Raw genomic sequence first — 18033 nt, 5'->3', positions numbered from 1 at the left:
AGGTGCTTGATAAAGTTTCTCTGTCTGCTCTGTTTCCTCTGTGTATGTGAGATCTGTGCCTTTCACAGATCTCACATACACAAAGAAAATTCTACAGATTGATGCTTGACTTGTAGCTGCACAGAAACTGTATATTTACATCACAGTACTGATGCCTTTTTTAATGAGGTTCACTACTGTCAGTCAACAATGTTCACTCATGGTTAAGTAATTCAAAATCATATAAGGTCACGTAAGTGCTACTTGTGTACACATGGTGTGCTCCCTGGCATATGGTAGATATGGCTCTGTATTCAAGGTACAAGGGTCATATATTTCTCATTCTAACACAGGGTCGTACAACAGACTGCAAGTTGTAGTCCCATTATGCTACACAAGAAAAAAATATGTTTTATGGTGGAGTGTGGAGGTTGAGCTGAGGAGTCTAACAGCCTGAAGAAAGAAACTGCTCTGTGGTCTGGTAGTATGGCAGCGGATACTTCTGTACTGCTTGCCAGGCTGAACAGACTGTGGCTGGGGTGGTATCATCTTTTGGTATCCTTCTGGGCTCTGTGCCTCTGTGCTCTCACCTCACAGACATCACTGATGTTTTGTGCAGCTTTAATCACCCGCTGCAGAGCCGGTTTACGTCATTAGACTGAGAATAAAGACAACAATGTGCATATTTCACTGGTTTTTAAAAAAGTTAGCTTGAATCAGTTGTAACTTTGTTATGACTGGATATCAAAATCTGTATATTTTTCTTACTGTCATGCAAAAACAGAGCTAGAGCACGGTGACAGAACCCCCCCCCCCCATGGCGATGTACCGTGCCCACTGACAGGTTTGTGTCCTACTGAAGACATCTCTTACATTTCTGTTTTCTGCTCAGTGCACTAAGCCTTGAAAAACACCCATTAGGAGGGAATCCAGTTTCCACATTAAGGGAATTAATGGATTAACATGTATTTAACCTGGCATTTATACCCCGCGTGGCCCCTGCAATTCGACAGATATGTCCAATCACAATCTGCTAGACGTTAGCTTTGTCCCTGCTGAGGGCAAAAGCCAGATACTCTATCATATGCATGATACTCTATATCTCATGCAGTCTGATGAAAATAAAAAAAAACACACACAAAAGCCATACATCTGAAGACACTAATCAGCATCTAAAGCTGAGAAATACACTGCAAATGCAATGAACAATGCGTAAACATGCAAACTGACTCTTATCATAGAGTCTGTTTTAAATACTGCAAGACACAACTTCAACAATTGGAAGATGATTTCATGCGTCTTTTAACTGAGAGCATCTGAATCCGGCTTGCTGTGCTGAAGTTTTCTAGAAACATCCTTTTTGCAGATATGAGTTTGTCATCTGATAGCAGCACTGTAGTGAACTGCATACCAACTGTAACCTCATGCTAGCAATTTAGAGATACAGCACAATGTCTGGGATGTTTCCATCATGATTAGAGGTTCAGTTCTTAAACTCAAACGTCACATCATTCATGGTAACATGCTTTATTTGGAGTTTCAAGGTTTGGAGGTTTGTGAGTGTGGAGCGGAAAATGTGTCATTACACTGTGACGAGAGACTTTCTCGTGCTTGAGCATTGCTGAGGTGATCGCATGTGCCCACATTCTTACTCGTGCATGCACAGGTACAGTCTCAGGATGTGTCTGTGATTAAACAACCCAACAAAATATAAAGTATCATTTAATACTAATAATAATTCAATAAAAAATGATAATCCTGCATAAAAAGCATTATTACTTTTGATACTTCATTTACATTCTGCTGATAAAACCTCTCATTTATGTAAATGTACAATTTAATTTAAGTTTTTCTTATCTGATCATATTGAAATGTGGCCAAGTTTTATTGCTGTGCTTCACAAACTTAACTGATCTGAAAATCTCATACATCAGAAAGCATTAAGAGACCCAGCGATATTATTTTCCATGCAGTTGAATGGCAGGCTGCACCTTTAAAGAAACCTTATCTTAGCTCAATGGGCCAAACTGCAGTAACATTTCGGTGCAGTGAGGTGATAACTCTTGTCCATAATGCTGTCTGTAAATCAAAGAGTAGAGGCTGCGCAAGCACACAGCAGATTTCTGCTGAGCCAGAACCACAAAGGGTGTGGAAGGAGGAGGAGGAGGAGGTGGCAGTGGTTAGCTCGCTGTAGATCTATATTAGGAAAGGCAGAGAGTTTATGACATTGAGGTTTGTATTAAAATCATCCTGCGCTGTCTGTCAACCACTTGTATACGGTGAATCCCTCTCATTGTTATAATGAAGAGATGCGTATGCTGTGAGACAGAGAGAAAGGTCGGGAAAGGAGAGGGAGGACGTAACCACCGTCTGTCTCTCTGTGGAAAGATGTGCGTCCTGTTGGGGTATTTTAGGCTGCGAGGTCAGATCAGGGAGGGGAGGTTAGGCTGCTGCATGAAAACAAACTTTCCGAAAGTCACTCAGTTATATTGCCACTAATTTAATGTTTAGTGTATGTTTTCTTTTAATGGGAGCTGGAGCTCAAATTTTGAGTTCGACTGGACTTCGCTTCCCACAACTATTCGTCCATTTTAAATAAAAACATAAAACATGACAGCAAAACATGAGATTACGGCAAACTTTTTGAAAAAAAAGCAGCTAAATGCATATAAAATGTGCTGCGTGCTAGCATATGGAGGAAATGGACTTCCCACCATAAAAAAACCCACAACCACATGTTCTTTTACCAGGCAAAGACAGACTCTCTGAGGTGAACCAGCTGCTCTGTAGACTGGATGGTCAATTAGTGATTGTTGATGTTGTCGGCGTATCACAGAAGGACCTGAGAGGCCGTTTCTGAGAATAGTAAACTGAGTGAGCACCGAATGCTTTTCATGCTTGGTGGCGTAATGTGCAGAAAGTCATTCTCCAGACTGAGATTTAGATATTCCACAACAACAACAACAACCAGAACAAAGTTTCACCGGTGCACACCATCATCTGGATATGCTCTCGGTGAGAGTGAGCAGGACGCCGACATTACAGACGCAGAACTGCTGTGAGCCCTCAGAGCTGAAGAATGCTCCAGAGAGGCTGAATCATGGGTCTCGAAAGCATGTCAAGCTTTATCGCTGCATACATCCAGTGAAGAGGAGTCCTCAGGGGGAAGACGACTGCTGCCACTGCTGACTACACACACACACACATACATGCATGCACGCACAGACACACAGTCCTGTTTTCATCACTTTTGGTGACATTACACAAACTTGCATTCATTTCCTGCAGACTTACTCGAACCATAACCAGTGCTTGCCTAACCCTAACCCTTTAATGATTTACACTATGGGAACTCCTTGGTGTTTCTGAAGGTGAGTCCCCAAAACATGACTGTGTGAACACAACAGACACACAAATGCCTCTTATATCCCAAAGAAAAAACAGTGCTGATATACTTACAACAACCTCATGAGATCTTTTTTTTCTCTTTACTACTGTAGCAGCAAAATGAAATGTGTGGTTTCAGATGTAAGTGAATCAGGAAGTTTCATCATTCTGTTCTGTTCAAGACTGATTAATCATGAGGATGTGATCCTTGATGGGATGAGTCACATACTTTATCAGCTAAGCTAAGCTTCTCTTTTCCGTCAAGTCATTGTCATGACCAGCAGTTTGTGTTTGGACACATAGTGTCTGTGGGAATATGTGATGAGTGATGAGCATGTTCACATGTACACCAACATCCAAATAAAAAGTTATCTTTTGCCATAAAAGCAGAACCACAACCACTCAGCGTTCAGTAAATGATTTCAACCTTTGAAACTGTCGGCCATAACATGCCTCGACATGTACAGTAGGACAGCTGTTGGTGTACTTTGACGAGCACGTTGATTTTGTCCTGTATATGCTCTGTGGGCTGCCCAACTACCTGTAAATTGAACGGAAAGGCATTCAAATGCTCTGCTACCTCCTGCAAAGCAACTTCACACCACACAAGTTATGTTTCTATCCTTTCTTAACAAATCTTAAATGACAGTGCTTCGTATGCATGGAAAATGAGATGTAGCATTGAAAAATGAGAAGAAATTAAATTATTCAGGTTTAGGCAGCCTAAAAGGCTTTATCTAGTTTAACATAAGCCTGTTCTTTTTGCTCGCTTGTGTGAAACTGTGTGTCACAGAGCAAACAGATCATCGTCCCAGCTTCAGCTCTGTCTCGGCCAGATGTAACGTATTAGTAACAGCACTGACTGGCTGAGAGAGGCCTGGATTTTGATGCTAAAAGGAGCAACTCCGGCCCCCCCGAGAATGTCGAATAAGGTGCTTCTCATCTGACTTTCCATCACTGCCGTTTCCATGGTTTCACACTTTCACTGACAGGCTGATCAGTTACAGTGCATTAGCAAGTCATCATGCCCGGGTTGATGAAATTCCCCTCATTGTATTTCATTTCATTTTCTTAAGTGTCTCGCCTAATCAATTAAAGAATCATTTAAAATGGGGACCTGAACATTTAAATTAATGGTAATGTTAATGCTCATCATAGTGAAACTGAATTCATCAACCTGTTAGACAGCCTGGGATTTACTCAGCATGATGTCAGTGTTGCAGTGCAATATACAGTGTTTGTTCTGGTAAATATAACAGGGGCTACATATTGAAAATTTGACTGTGTTGACCCAGATACAAAATTAAAAAAAAGGCTGGACCACACTGCCAGTGAGCCTGAATGTGCTGGGTGACAGTATTTTGTGATTTATCAGATATTCCAGGTAATACCTTGTAATTGACAAGTCACTACTACAGTGTGTCCTCAGGTTTAGTCAAGTCCAGTCAGAATAGATACACAACAATGCATATTCTCTCCACTCTCTCATCCAAATATAGTCGCTTCTGGCTCCAAAAAACCAAGACGGAAACTGCCATAATGCCAACTCCAGGCTTCTAATTGTAGTCCACAAACCAATGGGCGACGTCATGGTGGCTCCATCCACTAGTTATTATAACGTCTATGGTTGTACAACTCATTGTTATTGAGCTCAAGCCAGATGACAACCCAGAGTGATTGATTTAATCAATATCACTAATCTCCCTGCCTGCTACCACCACCTGACTCATGATAATGACAATGGTATCCACAGCTGAATTGAATCAATTTATTGACAGCAGAGCATCAATGCTATTTAGGAAATACTTGGCAAAGCATCTGAACTGTCAATGGTAATTGTCAGAGCGGGGATGAAATTTGTGGGGAGCCAGCAGCCTGATTCACAAAGAACTCGCACCAACAAAGATGGATGAATGTGTCACCTCATGTCACCTCTCGTCTTCTGTTAAAAGCTGCACTTGTGCTAACGGCCAGCCGTCCGCAGCATGCAGTAAATATTGCACTTCCTCTCCCTGAGAGCAAATAACTAATCTGCAATCCAGTGGAGCAAAATCATTTTAGAAAGACAATGAACACAAACCAGGAAACCACATTCAGACTCATTAATGAATCGACTCAGGATACACACTGAGAATATTTGTGATGAAAAAACTGCAGCAGCTCTGTAAACTTGCTTGCTTTGCAGCGGCCTGTCGGACAGCCCTCTCACCAACCGCCTCAAACAGCAAAAAGAGCACCCCAGAATAACTGGCCAAAGGCGTCCCAGCTGTGCCCCAGGGCCAAATGACATCTGGTTGTGTCAATGTTTTAATAGATGCTTGGATCATTATCATGCAAACTAGTATTCAGGTCTTTTTTTTTTTTATCAACTTTGATGCCATGAAGATTAAAGTGATGTCTGTCTCTTTTCAGTGTCTTCTATTAGAGCGGAGAAACAACACTGGACAGCCTGAGCATGATCAATCACACTCAACACCTATTGGCACAATATCAACAAATCTCTACCACGGATACCCCGTTATGTGGGCTTGCATTACATCTTCAGCAGGCCTCTACCTGTCACAGGTAAATGGATCTGGAGAAAATAGTTGCTTTCTGTATAATTCTGTGAGTGCACCAGAAGTCAAGCCAGTGGCACATGCACCGGTATTGATGGCGAGGTCAGACAGGCAGCATTGACCTCATTTAGACTAATGGTTTTGGATGCAGAGCTCCTGAACATGATTTAGTATGGTTCACAAGGCCTCTGGCATAATGAGTAACTTACTGTAGGCTGCCTTTTAGACAGGAATCATGTTATCACATTCCAGAGATACCAAAGACCCTTTCAGCTTGAAATTAATGCGACTGACCACAAAAATGCTCAGAAATTTGACACCTCGGCGGGTAGTCCTGAAGTAGAAATACATGCAGTCCGTATTTCTGACTCTGTATTGTCCACACTGTTTGTAATGTCATGATACATTTTAAAAGAAGCTCGGTCAATGACTTCTAGACTGCCATCACTCCTCAGAGAGGAGAATATGCCTCATGCGGGGTTTCAGTAGGACTGCAACTAATTCTTATGTTCATAATGGATTTCAGGGTCTGGAGCCAGCTCAGTTTTGGTGTTTTTGCCTGAAAAACACCAAAATTCAGCAGGTGTTAGAGAACAAAACACTGGGTTTGTAATTGTGGATAAACTGGGTGGAGGCAGAGGTGCATTACATGAAGCCACTGAGAAATCTGTATTTGGTTCTCTGTCCCAAGCTAGGAAACTTGTTAGGTCACTGTCTCAGGTTTAGCTCCAGGCAGTGGGATCATAATATGTGTCACAGCGAATAATGCTGTCTTGAATTGCAAAAAGTCTGCTCTCTCCTCTTCTGACAATGACAGGCGGTATAGAACTGCAGCATATTTTGTCTCGTTAAAAATACATTGATGCAGATGGGGAGATGCTATCTGGGTCACGGAGCGATACCATGGCTGTGTGCGGGAAAAAGTTTGTGTGAGGCAAAAAAAAAAATGCATTTTTTTCTCAATAGAGCCAGGACAGCTTGGTGAGGAGGACAAATAGTGAGATAACCTATCTTTAGAAATCTCCAATTATAGAATATTTCCCACTGGAGTAATTATACCTCTTGGCATTACATGAACTCAATAGCAGCAATACTGTGTGATGTTTCTCAGGTGTCTTTTTGTTTAAAATGGTTTGTTTGCAGTCTGGAGTTACTGAAATGTGACTCTCCATACTCCATACTATTGTTTAATTCATTTAAGGAGGAGGTCAAAGGAAATGATATCCTGTGACAGATAAGAGACGAGAGTCCAGTTTAAGCAGGATATAAATGACGTGAACTCAGCAGCAGTAACGTGGCCTCGTGTCTTTCAGGTGTCTTTTACACTGAAACTGTTTGCTTGAATTCTGGAGTTACTGAAATGAGACTCCGTCCCAAATCAGTCCTCTCGTTTTATTTATTTAAGGAATATATTAAAGATAACAGAATCGCCTTCTGCTAGAGCTGATCCAGTGACAAGAAACCACTTGTGTTCAGCGCTCAGAAAATAACCAATGCACACTATTAGCTAACTAAATAGCTGTAGGGCAAAATCAACTTCATGAAAAGCTGATATGAGAATTAACCCGGAGAGATTCCTGGTTAAAGCAGAATGAAAACGCTAAAAGGCAAAGGTTGGTTGTTTCCTAACAATTACATCGTTAAAAACAATAACTGTAACAGTCCAGTGGCAGCTTAATAGTATTTCTACCTTCAGTCTCATCACTTTTAGACTGTTGTGTAATAAAACCACATTTGTGTCCTGCAGTAGCACTGTTCTCATAGGAGGGTTATATTCACATTTTTAGAGACTAGTAGCAAGAGTATATTGTAGTATAAGACAAGTATAGGCACATGTGGCTAGTATGGCTGCAGTATTTGTACAGTATCTTTCAAAAATGCAGTTAGTTATGCAGTTATTTAATCATTATAGAAAAGTCACGGGGCTTATCCTCACTCCAGGCCATGAAGGTCATTTCGCTTAAGTAACTACTGACACAGCAGAGCTGCAGCAATTAGTCTACAGGTCGATCATCAGACAACCCTGCCTATCATGACTACTGAAGATTGTTTAATCATTTAAGCCATTTTTCAAGCAAAACGTCAAGGACCCTCAAGTTCCAGCTCCTCATCGGAGAGGAGGTGCTGCTTTCCTTTGTCATACATGATAAAAAAACTGAGAACTGATGGGCTTTGGACTATTTTATGACATTTTGTAGACTAAACTGTTTGATTCATCAAGATAATGATCAACAGATTAATCAATAATGAAAAGAATCATTACTTACAATTAAGCTTGTCAGATTCGCTCATTCATTTTAGAGTTGGCAGCACAGTCAAACTAAACCTCCCTTCAGCCTGCTTCCTTAAGATGACTGGCGGCTAACAGAAGGCTGAATTACCAACCAGGCAAACGGAGCAGCTACCCCACAAGGGCCAAGACCCAGAGGGGGGGGCCAAAGGCTCCCAGTGCAATGACTTTGTGGTGATTTTGTGAATTACAAACGCGTTTGCCAACAAACTATGCAATGCTAAATTTGACTATACATAGGTATTATGGAGGCTTAAAGACAACAACTGTATACCTGATATTGAGGCCCCATGTTGTAGACAGGCCCTTGTGCTAGTCTAGTCTTTATTATTTCAGTGTGTGTGTGTGTGTGTGTGTGTGTGTGTGTGTGTGTGTCATGCTTTTATGGGGCATTTTTTAGATTTAATCTACCAAGGATCACTTAGTAATTACTAGAAAACATGAAGAGTGAGGAACACTGGGCCCAGCAGGCGACCACGCTAATTTTTCCCCTTCAACCTCTGAGTCAATGACCGAAACTTCACTTTGTTTCTTTTTCGTCACTTTCCTATTTTGACTGTGTGACCATCACACTGAATGAAATGAAAGTGCGCCGTGGAGTCCTGATCCCGCGCTGAACTCACAGGTGTGAACACAGACTGTAAACTTCACCCTCTTGTTGCTAACGAACACTCACCGTCTCTTAGGTACTGTTGCCGGGCAGAGCGCTCTCGGACAGCGCGAGCCCACTTCTCCGCCTCCTCCAGGTTAGCGCGCGGGTCCTGGAGAGCGGCGAGACGGAAGCACTGCTCCACTCTCTGCCGCGACACCCCGGAACTCACCCAGCGCCGTTTGAACGGGTAGAAGTAGGCTGCCAAGTACGCTGCCGGGTCCGCGTTGTCATCTTCTCGGTAAGCCCGGCAGCCAACGCAGTCCTTCAGGCTGAGCACCACCTTGTTCCGCCCGACAGGTGTTGAAGTGAGCCTCTGGACGATGAGGTCCCTCTCTGTCAAGCTCACGGCATACCTGACTTTTCGGTTACCAGTGACCGTGAATTCCCCGTAAAGCGAAATCGTGTTGCGGTCCGGCTCAGCTCTCCTCTGATCCATCCTGAGCGGACAGAGGAGACCGAGACGCGGGGGGATAGAGCCGCTGCCACACTCTCACATCTCCGCCCGCCTGGATGGTGCGAGCAAAGTGGAGACTAGAAGACTGCGCTGACAGCCTGTCGCTCGGACAGCTGTCAAGAGTGACGGAATCAAGCACATCATATCCCGTGAAATTTCAAAATAAGAGCCAACTCACGCGCTTTCTTCCACTCGAGATGTCTGAAGCTATTGGGGACGCTGACGCTGCGTCCTCGACCCTATTTTTGAGTATGCTTTTGTTGTTGTTTTGTTTGGTTGATTTTTTTTTTTTTTTTAGTGTAGTGAGTAATAAAAATAGTAGTTTATGACATACAGTAGAGGATTCCAGTATTTTTACACTTAGTGGTCAACTTTGTGGTCAATAAAAAACAAATACATTTAAGAAGGTTGTGAAACAACATTAAACTTGGTAAATAAAGCTTAAAGAACATGTAACAAACAACAAACAAAATGAACAAATTAAATATGTAGAATGAAAAATGGTGTCCGTCCACAGCCTTGATTCATACAGAACGCAACAAAAGAACTTTTTTTTTTGTCACGAATATTAAATGTATATATTCTCTCGGTTTGTTTTAGTTTTCAATAAAATATTGTTTAAATTACTTATAATCTTGTGTGCTCTGCCTCATTGTTTTCTCACAGTTCAGACAAAAACGGAGGACGAAGACATGACGTTTGAACCAAAAGTGCAAATTATTTATAATAGTAAACTGTTTACATGAACAAACCAATAACATGGGGATATCAGTCTGAGTGAAAAATGGTGTGTGCTGAAACCAAAGCAAACCAAACAAACAAAGAGGACCACTCAAGAGCTGAGAGGGATCAAACAGGCCGTATTTAAAGGCCTCCCAGCCCCTTAAGCCGGATGAACCTCCTCTTACTGACAACCTCCATTCCGTCTGATCAATGAGTGTCTTCATTTTACTAAATTATGTCTCCTTGCTCATCCTGAGGCTGTAGCCTGTTCTCCACAATGCACTCTTGAATCAGGACCATGAGACACATATATTTTTTTTAGCATCAAAAGAACAAGTCATTATATTTCAACCGCCAATTTATAAAGAGCCATTTTAACCAATAATTTGCTGTCACGATCCACTGAGTCCAAATCCAAGCTAGGCTTTTATTTTGAAGGTCATAGCCGCCCAGTTTCTCTGAGTTGTTGTGGGTGTCTCCTGCTGGCTTGACGCATGTGTACTTGACTGAACTTTGCTGTTCATTAGGTCTGCCGGTTGAAAAGAGGTGACATGCTCCCCCTAGTGGTAAAGGCGGGGAAAGACCAGGTTACAAACTTCATAACCACCAGTGTCAAACTGAAAGAAAGGGTTGATTTAACTCTCGTTATTACATTAACAATATGATGCACTATTCGGAATACCTACTGAGAAGATGCTATGTAGCTACTATTCAAATGTGAATGAAGACAATCTCTCCTTCATGAAGTCACATGTGGGGTTGTTGTGGTTTTACTGATAACATTAACAGTGGCTGTGTTCCATTCAGGGACTGAACATGAGCCAGCATAAACAGCACCAGGACCCTGAATTACATCATTTAATGACTAGATTTCTCTTCAGCCTGACAACATGTCCTTCGGTTCATCATTTCCTGTTTTGATTCAGCTTTTTTTTTTTTTTTTTTTTTTAAATCCTATCTATCTATCTATCTATCTATCTATATATATATATATATATATATATATATATATATATATATATATATATATATATATATATATATATATATGTGGTTGAAAGTTACCATATTGCATTGGTACAGTAGGAATGAACCAAATCTACATCAAAAATTAAAAAAATAAAAGACTACTCGTCTTCTTCTCTGACTTGTCTTCAGAGAAAGTTTTCTGCCTTCCAGTAATGGATTTTTGCCTGCATGGTTGTTATGCATTGCTGTAATTTTAGTGTAAAATTTGATCAAACACAAAGTAACAAATGACCTCAGATGATTAGAAGCAGAGAGTGTAGCTTTCTGTATTTAACTTGGATTTCCCACATGTATACAAACGCACTTTAATTAGTGTCGGATGGAACTGAGGTGAAGATCTGATGAGCGGGGGGAAAGAGTGTGATTAAAAATGTGTATCTTATAGTCTTTGTGTCCTTAAATAACATATACACTTAAATCCGTACACACAATTCAGCATAAGAATGACTGCAAATGGACAAAATTGCATTAATTTGTCAAAAGACGGCTGACAGAGATTTATGATTTCAGTTCATCTCAGCTTCATTCCTTCAGATGGGGGTGATGATAAGTGTGTGGTGGCCAATGAATGGATTGAGAAGAACCATTGTTCCTGCAGCACAGACTGAGAAAAATCAACTACTGTTCCCCAAATACATAAACAGTGACAACAGTGTCGTATTTTGAGTTAATTTAAGGCTCCCATATACTATGACGTGCACGAGGAAGATGTGACATAGCAACATGTCGATTATGTTATATATCATATCAACTGGCATTATGAAAGGTTGTCTTTGATAAAACATCTTGTTTTCCTTAAGTCACACCGTGTGGATTCTTCTGTACAACATTCAGCATCAGTGGCCTTTTCCTAAAGAGCACCAAACCTGTGGGCCGATTTTTGGCTTTTGTTCCTTCTTCTTCTTTTTTACATCCTCTGACTGAAAGTGTAATTAAAAATGAGTTACGTTAGCCCACCAACAGATGGCGATATTGTATGCAGAAAAAGGCAGCTCGACGCTCACCATGCAGAATGCATTCGGTTTGAAATCAAGGCATTTTTAAAACCTGTATTCAAATACTAACCGAACAGCATGCAATAGAGAAAACTAAAGTGCAGACTGAGCTGCACTGCACTGCACTAATAGATATAAACAAATAATTAGCATGTAGTATATTTTAAGTCTCTTTACATCACGCATTTACTCCACCATATTTCATCGGGAAATACTGCACATTTACCACAACATGCAATGCATTACACTTAGCAGTATAAGATCTAAGTGCTTACAGTAGGATATAAAAATAGGATTAATTTCTGCCCATGTTGAGACCATATATAACTGTCCATTATTCCTCTATCCTTCAGCAAAAACTTTTCTAGGTGCAGAGCATTCATCGGCTCATTAAACTTGGTTTGATGAAGTCTACTTTTTCAGTAGTGGTGCAATGTGCACAGCAAACATGCCTTCATATTTTGCCATTAGTGCCATTATAAAAATCTATTACTGGCAACATAATTTATTTTCATCGTTGCAACAGTGATGTGTCTGAGGAGTGTGTTGCTTTGAGAAAACAATCAAGAAGTTGCCTGACTTCTCCTTGGTCAAATCAAAGTCATTCTTGCGTTTTCGCTCTGCTCCAGGCGCTAGCACATGATCCACACAGAGGAGAAGGGGAGTGGGAGGAGTAGGAGGAGGACGTAAGCATATATGCAGATGGCAATTAGTGGTCCCAGTAAACACCTGGAGCCAGAGGGGAAACGAGATGATCTTATTCACATGCAAGTCTTGTGCCACAGAACACACTGCTGCTCAAATGCACAGCTTTTCATCCACTTCACACCAGAAGATACTGTAGGTAGGCATCGCCTTAATTCCTGCATTGGCTGTGAATGCAGCTTTTCGCCAAAGACATTCACGCTTTACTTTGAACATGAACATATTATGTAATTTGCTGCAACGGGACAAAATGCCTCTGAAAAACGTGCATGTTTCTTCAGTGTGAGATCATTATACACAGTATGGGCTTCACAACAAAAGAGGGCTTTCATTTCAAACTGCAGGGTAGATGCCGATTTCCTAAAAGCTATTGATTGAAAATGGCACAGCTGAGGAGCGGGAAAGGAGCCATGAATGGAGACAGTGGATTTCACTTCCACCGCTCTCCAGCTGTGAGCTCTATTGCTGCCTGGCCTTGAAGGGGGGGAAGAGGGCCGTCCCTGCATATGGTGTTTTTCATGGGATTTAAGACACAGTGCTGTCACTCCCATATGTGCTTGAGCGTATAGTTTGGAGAGGTTTCATCTCAAAAGGGGCAATGAAAACAACCGTGTTCTCACTGCATACTTTCTTCACACATGCCCCAGTTTGCACTAATTGCCATCACTGGCATTCCTCGCCATCTGGTTTCATCTCCTGAACATTAAACCATTGACACAAGCTTAATAAATGATAAGCAGCCATTATCTGTTGTTGGGGGTAATGCAGTGCAGATGTCAACTAAGTGCATATCAATAGGGTCAATACATTAACCTAATTATTGCTTATATAACGTATAACTCACTGAGCCTGCCTCTGCCCTATCACCAGCCCACACCCTTCAAACACACACACACACACACACACACACACACACACACACACACACACAAACACACACAGAGATAACTGAGTGGGAGGCAGCAATGTCATATACTTCTGCATTTAGTTAGCATTGGCATGCGACATGACAGATTCCCCATCTGGGTCGCTTAGCACTGATGGCTTGCAGAGAGGGTTCGGCTGTCTGCCTGGCTCTCCTTCACTTGCCCCTTAATTCTGCTCTGTTTCTTCAGATGCCCGCCCCCTTTGTCAAGGCACTGCCATAATTATATAAGAGTTATGCAAACCTGTCTCTTGCTGGCAAACAATGAAGCATTTTCAAGCCCTGAAGTGATGAAGTTTAATGGGAGATAATCATGGGAGATATACAGCCACATGTTGGGAAATTCATCATTTGAAACTAATAAAGTTGTCGCTGCGAGGATGCGATGTGGAGCATCATCATTTTGTGTAGAACTTTGTGCTAAATCATTCTCAGTCCTCTGCAGATGAACTACTGTGAAAACTGAAAATGCCATTTTAGAAAATCATTATCATTTAGTTTACAGATGGCAACAGAGGAGACGCTGTCATTTATCAAGAACTCTTTCAATGAGCTCTTCCTCTCCACTGACCCGCCTGGTGTCCGTCATCCAAGCTCATGGTGTGCAGCTGAACTGGTTATACTCTTCATACTATGTTAAATTTGCATGGACGTCAGATAGATACTAAGAAAGGTACTAGATCCAGTGTGTCAGACAACTGTGGGGAAATTTGCAAAATTCCTTTATTTATTTTTTTCATTATTCTCCAATGACAATAAAGTATTGTATCTTGAATCTTGGCTTCAATAAAATGGCCACCAAAGTAGGACATTAGAACGTGGGTAGTGACCCTTTTCTTCTTTTATAGTTTCCTTGAAAGACTCCAGGCAGTAACTACTATCTGCCTCTGTTAAATCACCCGTTTTTGTCTTTCTTCCCCAATTAAAAAAAAAAGTTGAAAAAAAAATTGCTAATTAATTTTCTGTCAATCAACTAATCCATTAATTGTTTCAGTGTTATTTATATTGCACGTTAGAATGAACAAAAATCATAGCGTACCTTTTAATGTACTCATCCCTTATGTGTGAGCTGTTGATGCCACTTGTCCGAAGTTTTGTCTGACCTGCAACACAACCGCCAGGAAAGTCCAGCATCCTGAGAGCACAAAGACAAAGAAGAGGCAGCTTGCAGGACCCACCAGGCCATCTTTAATTCAACTGTTTCTCAGCTGCCACCCAGCAGCCATGGGGCATCCAAATGGCTGAGTCACTCACTGAACTGAAGATATGCCAAGAAGAACAGACAGGGGGAAAGCCCGGGCCTCTCCCTCTGCAGCAGGGGAATCACTCCTCATTATATGTGGACATGGTTTATTGGGTCACCTCCATTCTCGCGGCCTGGTTGTTGGAGCATGGTTGTGGGGGTTTTGAACAGAGGCAGCTGGATTAGCATGATGGTATGAGCACTGATATGTGTCACAGGGCATGATATGCAGTCTTGCAAAATGACTGAACCGACTTGCCTGACTCGATTAGAGGGAGTCCATGTAACTCCTGAAACGCAGTGTTGTTTTAGAAATGCATTGAAAATCGTGGCCAGTGGGCGTCACTGACACATGCGTTCACTGAGGTGCAGTCGTGTGCTGTGGAGGGTTTGATCCGTTGGGAGTCAAATGTCTGCATGTACACTTCCAGATTAAAGCAAAAATCCGGACATTTTTGACCTGGATCCTATATCCACATGTTTGACATTGCATTAATATCCATGGTTTTGAAACAAGCTCTTCAGCAATCACATATGGGCGTTATGATTGTGTATCTCATGTCCCATCACAGTGTCAACCCCAGGATCAGCTCTCATGACGCTTGTGCCTGACCTATCAGAAGCAGATCCTCTGTGTTTCACTGCTCATTTCCTGAAGTGGCACCTTGGCGCTCCTGAGAGACGAGAACAAACGCATCACGCTGGTAGAGGGGACACCTTGCTATTCTCAAAACCCTCTCGACTCACTGAAGCCCCCTGACAAAACCATAACCTGGAAAACAGCAGAGAGAAAGGGAGTGTGTGTGTGTGTGTGTGTGTGTGTGTGTGTGTGTGTGTGTAGGCGTTTCCTTACGTGTGTCTGTGGGTTTGGTTAAGAGTCTGAAGGAGCGTTATTGTTGTTGGTGCATGCTAATTGGCTGAGTGGCATCTTCTCAGACTTTCCGCTCATTTCAGGAGGCTGTAGCATCAACCTGCGGCTGATTAGCAGGCGTTCTCGATACTGTGCGGACTGCCACAAAAACAAACACTGCCATTCGGCCTCCAATACCTCTTTTATTTATACATGGACATGACAATGCTTCCTCCAGTAAAGGTGTGCACATGTGTATATATGAGCTGTGATGACATATCCACTACTTTGGTGGTAACAACAAATGTAACTAATTGCTTTTGTCTAATTAAATCATGCAAGCACATTGAAAATGGCAGACAACCACAGCTTATTCCCCAGTTTATAATCGAACGTCACCTGGACAGTTCAGGCAATGTGAGCTTGCTTTTCATCACAGTGATTGTCATGTTTCTAACATAAACTGAAGAAGCTTAGGTTCATCAAATGTAATCTTTCACTAATGAGTGTAGCAAAGCTCAGTTAACATGCACATCCAGCTAATCACCAATCACTGATAATATACATGTGAAGACAATGTACCCAAACATTCGCTTACTGAATATCACATCAACATCACAGTAAAGCATTGAATGCACACACAGTAACACCAGCAAAACACATGCTGGTGTTACTGTGTGTGCTGCTGTCCTTAATGAATGCCTAACCAATGCATGATTTGTGTTGATTAAATGAATCACGGTGTATCATTCATTCGTGTTGGAGCATCACTCTTAATGGGTCATCAATTACTGATTGTTATTGCACAGTTACTCAATACATTCATTTATATGTCACTAAATTAGGGTAATCATAGAAATATGATGCTGTTTTTAGTCATGCTGGTGATGTGGCTTTAGAAATGGTACTTTGTGTTTAGTGCTATTTAGCAATCCAGCATGCTAGCAGGCTAAGACTGTGAACATGGTAAACATTATACTTGCATGTTAGCGATGCCACTTTGTGCATGTTGGCATGTTGACATAAGCATTTACCTCCAAGCACTGCTGGACAAGGACAGCTTCACAGAGCAGTTAGCATGGCCGTAGACTGTTAGTCTTGTTTCTAAGGCAACAACAGTAACAACTTTATTTTCATTCACGCTTAAGCAAAGCAGCTCAGTGATTATCGTGTGTCAGCTACATCTTCAGTCTTGCAGTGCAAAACAGAAACAAGCCAGTCAGTTCACTTCTCTTCCTTTGATTCCTCCTGGTGTTGGCTCACGGTTCTTTTTTTTTTTTTTTTCAAAATTGAATCTCAAAGTCGAGCGGAGAGTTGATTAAGTCTGCAATACAAGTGTGCTGCCCCAGTGATTGGGGGCTCTGTATTAGAGTCTCCATCTCCCGGCTTCTCTCTCTCCCTCTCTCTGAAGCCATTAGGAATCATGGTTTTCCCCAGCATCATTAGATTAAATCTCATGGTCTGCCAGAGTGTGCAGGAACATCATACTCATTACCCAAGCTGCTCGATTTTACCGAGCACACAAAAGGCCCGCTTTCACCTTGTAATTTGAGTCAGGCGGGCTCATCAGGGCAGGAGGCAACAGCGAGATATGGAAATGCCCCCACCACTATCGGTACATATTCGTGTCCCATACTTCCTTGATTACACAGGTGAATTTAGAGTGCACGCCTGGCAGAGGCAATATTCCTAGGGGCATATTAGGCACATTAGTTGCCCCGGCTTTTGCCAGTATTGTATTATAGCTCGAGGGATTTGATACACTGTTGTCACAAAGGCAGACATTTACAATAATAGAGTTCTGAATAAAGTAGATGCATAACACGCTGCCATATTCCTGTCAGAGAGGTGGTTTTAGTCCCATTTCAAAAATAACTCTGTGGCCTGTTGGTCCCAGCGGAACGTAAATTGAATGCACACTGGTGTCCCTGGGACAACAAACAGGAAAACAACCTTAATACCAACAAGGATTCAATCATTTATGTAATCAGGCAGGAAATAAGATCTTATTTGTCAGCAAAGGAAATGGTCCAGCTAACACAAAGAGGAAAAACAGCATTAAGAGAGATCCTGTACATTTGTAGGGCTAAATTGTTATTGTATATGATTTGTTCTGCATTCGACATGCTTGAGGATCCACATGCAGATGGTAAAATGTCAAATGATACAAAAGAACAACCCTGGTGGTGTGTTTTTGTGACCGTAGATTTCCTTTCAAATAAAGTCTCAACAGGCCGTGTACA

The 18033-nt window shown here is 41.7% G+C and overlaps 1 protein-coding gene across 1 annotated transcript in view; it reads right to left on the bottom strand.

The window, feature by feature from the left end:
• Window positions 1-9360, bottom strand: part of LOC143318862 (sphingosine kinase 1-like) — a 35584-nt gene extending 26224 nt beyond the window's left edge. The window contains exon 1 of the mRNA XM_076727357.1: window positions 8891-9360. Within this exon, the coding sequence (XP_076583472.1) occupies window positions 8891-9302 (412 nt within the window). The 5' untranslated portion in view covers window positions 9303-9360. The remainder of the gene's footprint in view (window positions 1-8890) is intronic.
• Between the last annotated feature and the right edge of the window lie 8673 nt (window positions 9361-18033).

This window comes from Chaetodon auriga, chromosome 4 (assembly GCF_051107435.1).
Source record: "Chaetodon auriga isolate fChaAug3 chromosome 4, fChaAug3.hap1, whole genome shotgun sequence".
Lineage (NCBI taxonomy): Eukaryota > Metazoa > Chordata > Actinopteri > Chaetodontiformes > Chaetodontidae > Chaetodon > Chaetodon auriga.
Note: the sequence above shows the minus strand (reverse complement) of the source record. Positions and strands in the feature narration are given on the sequence as shown.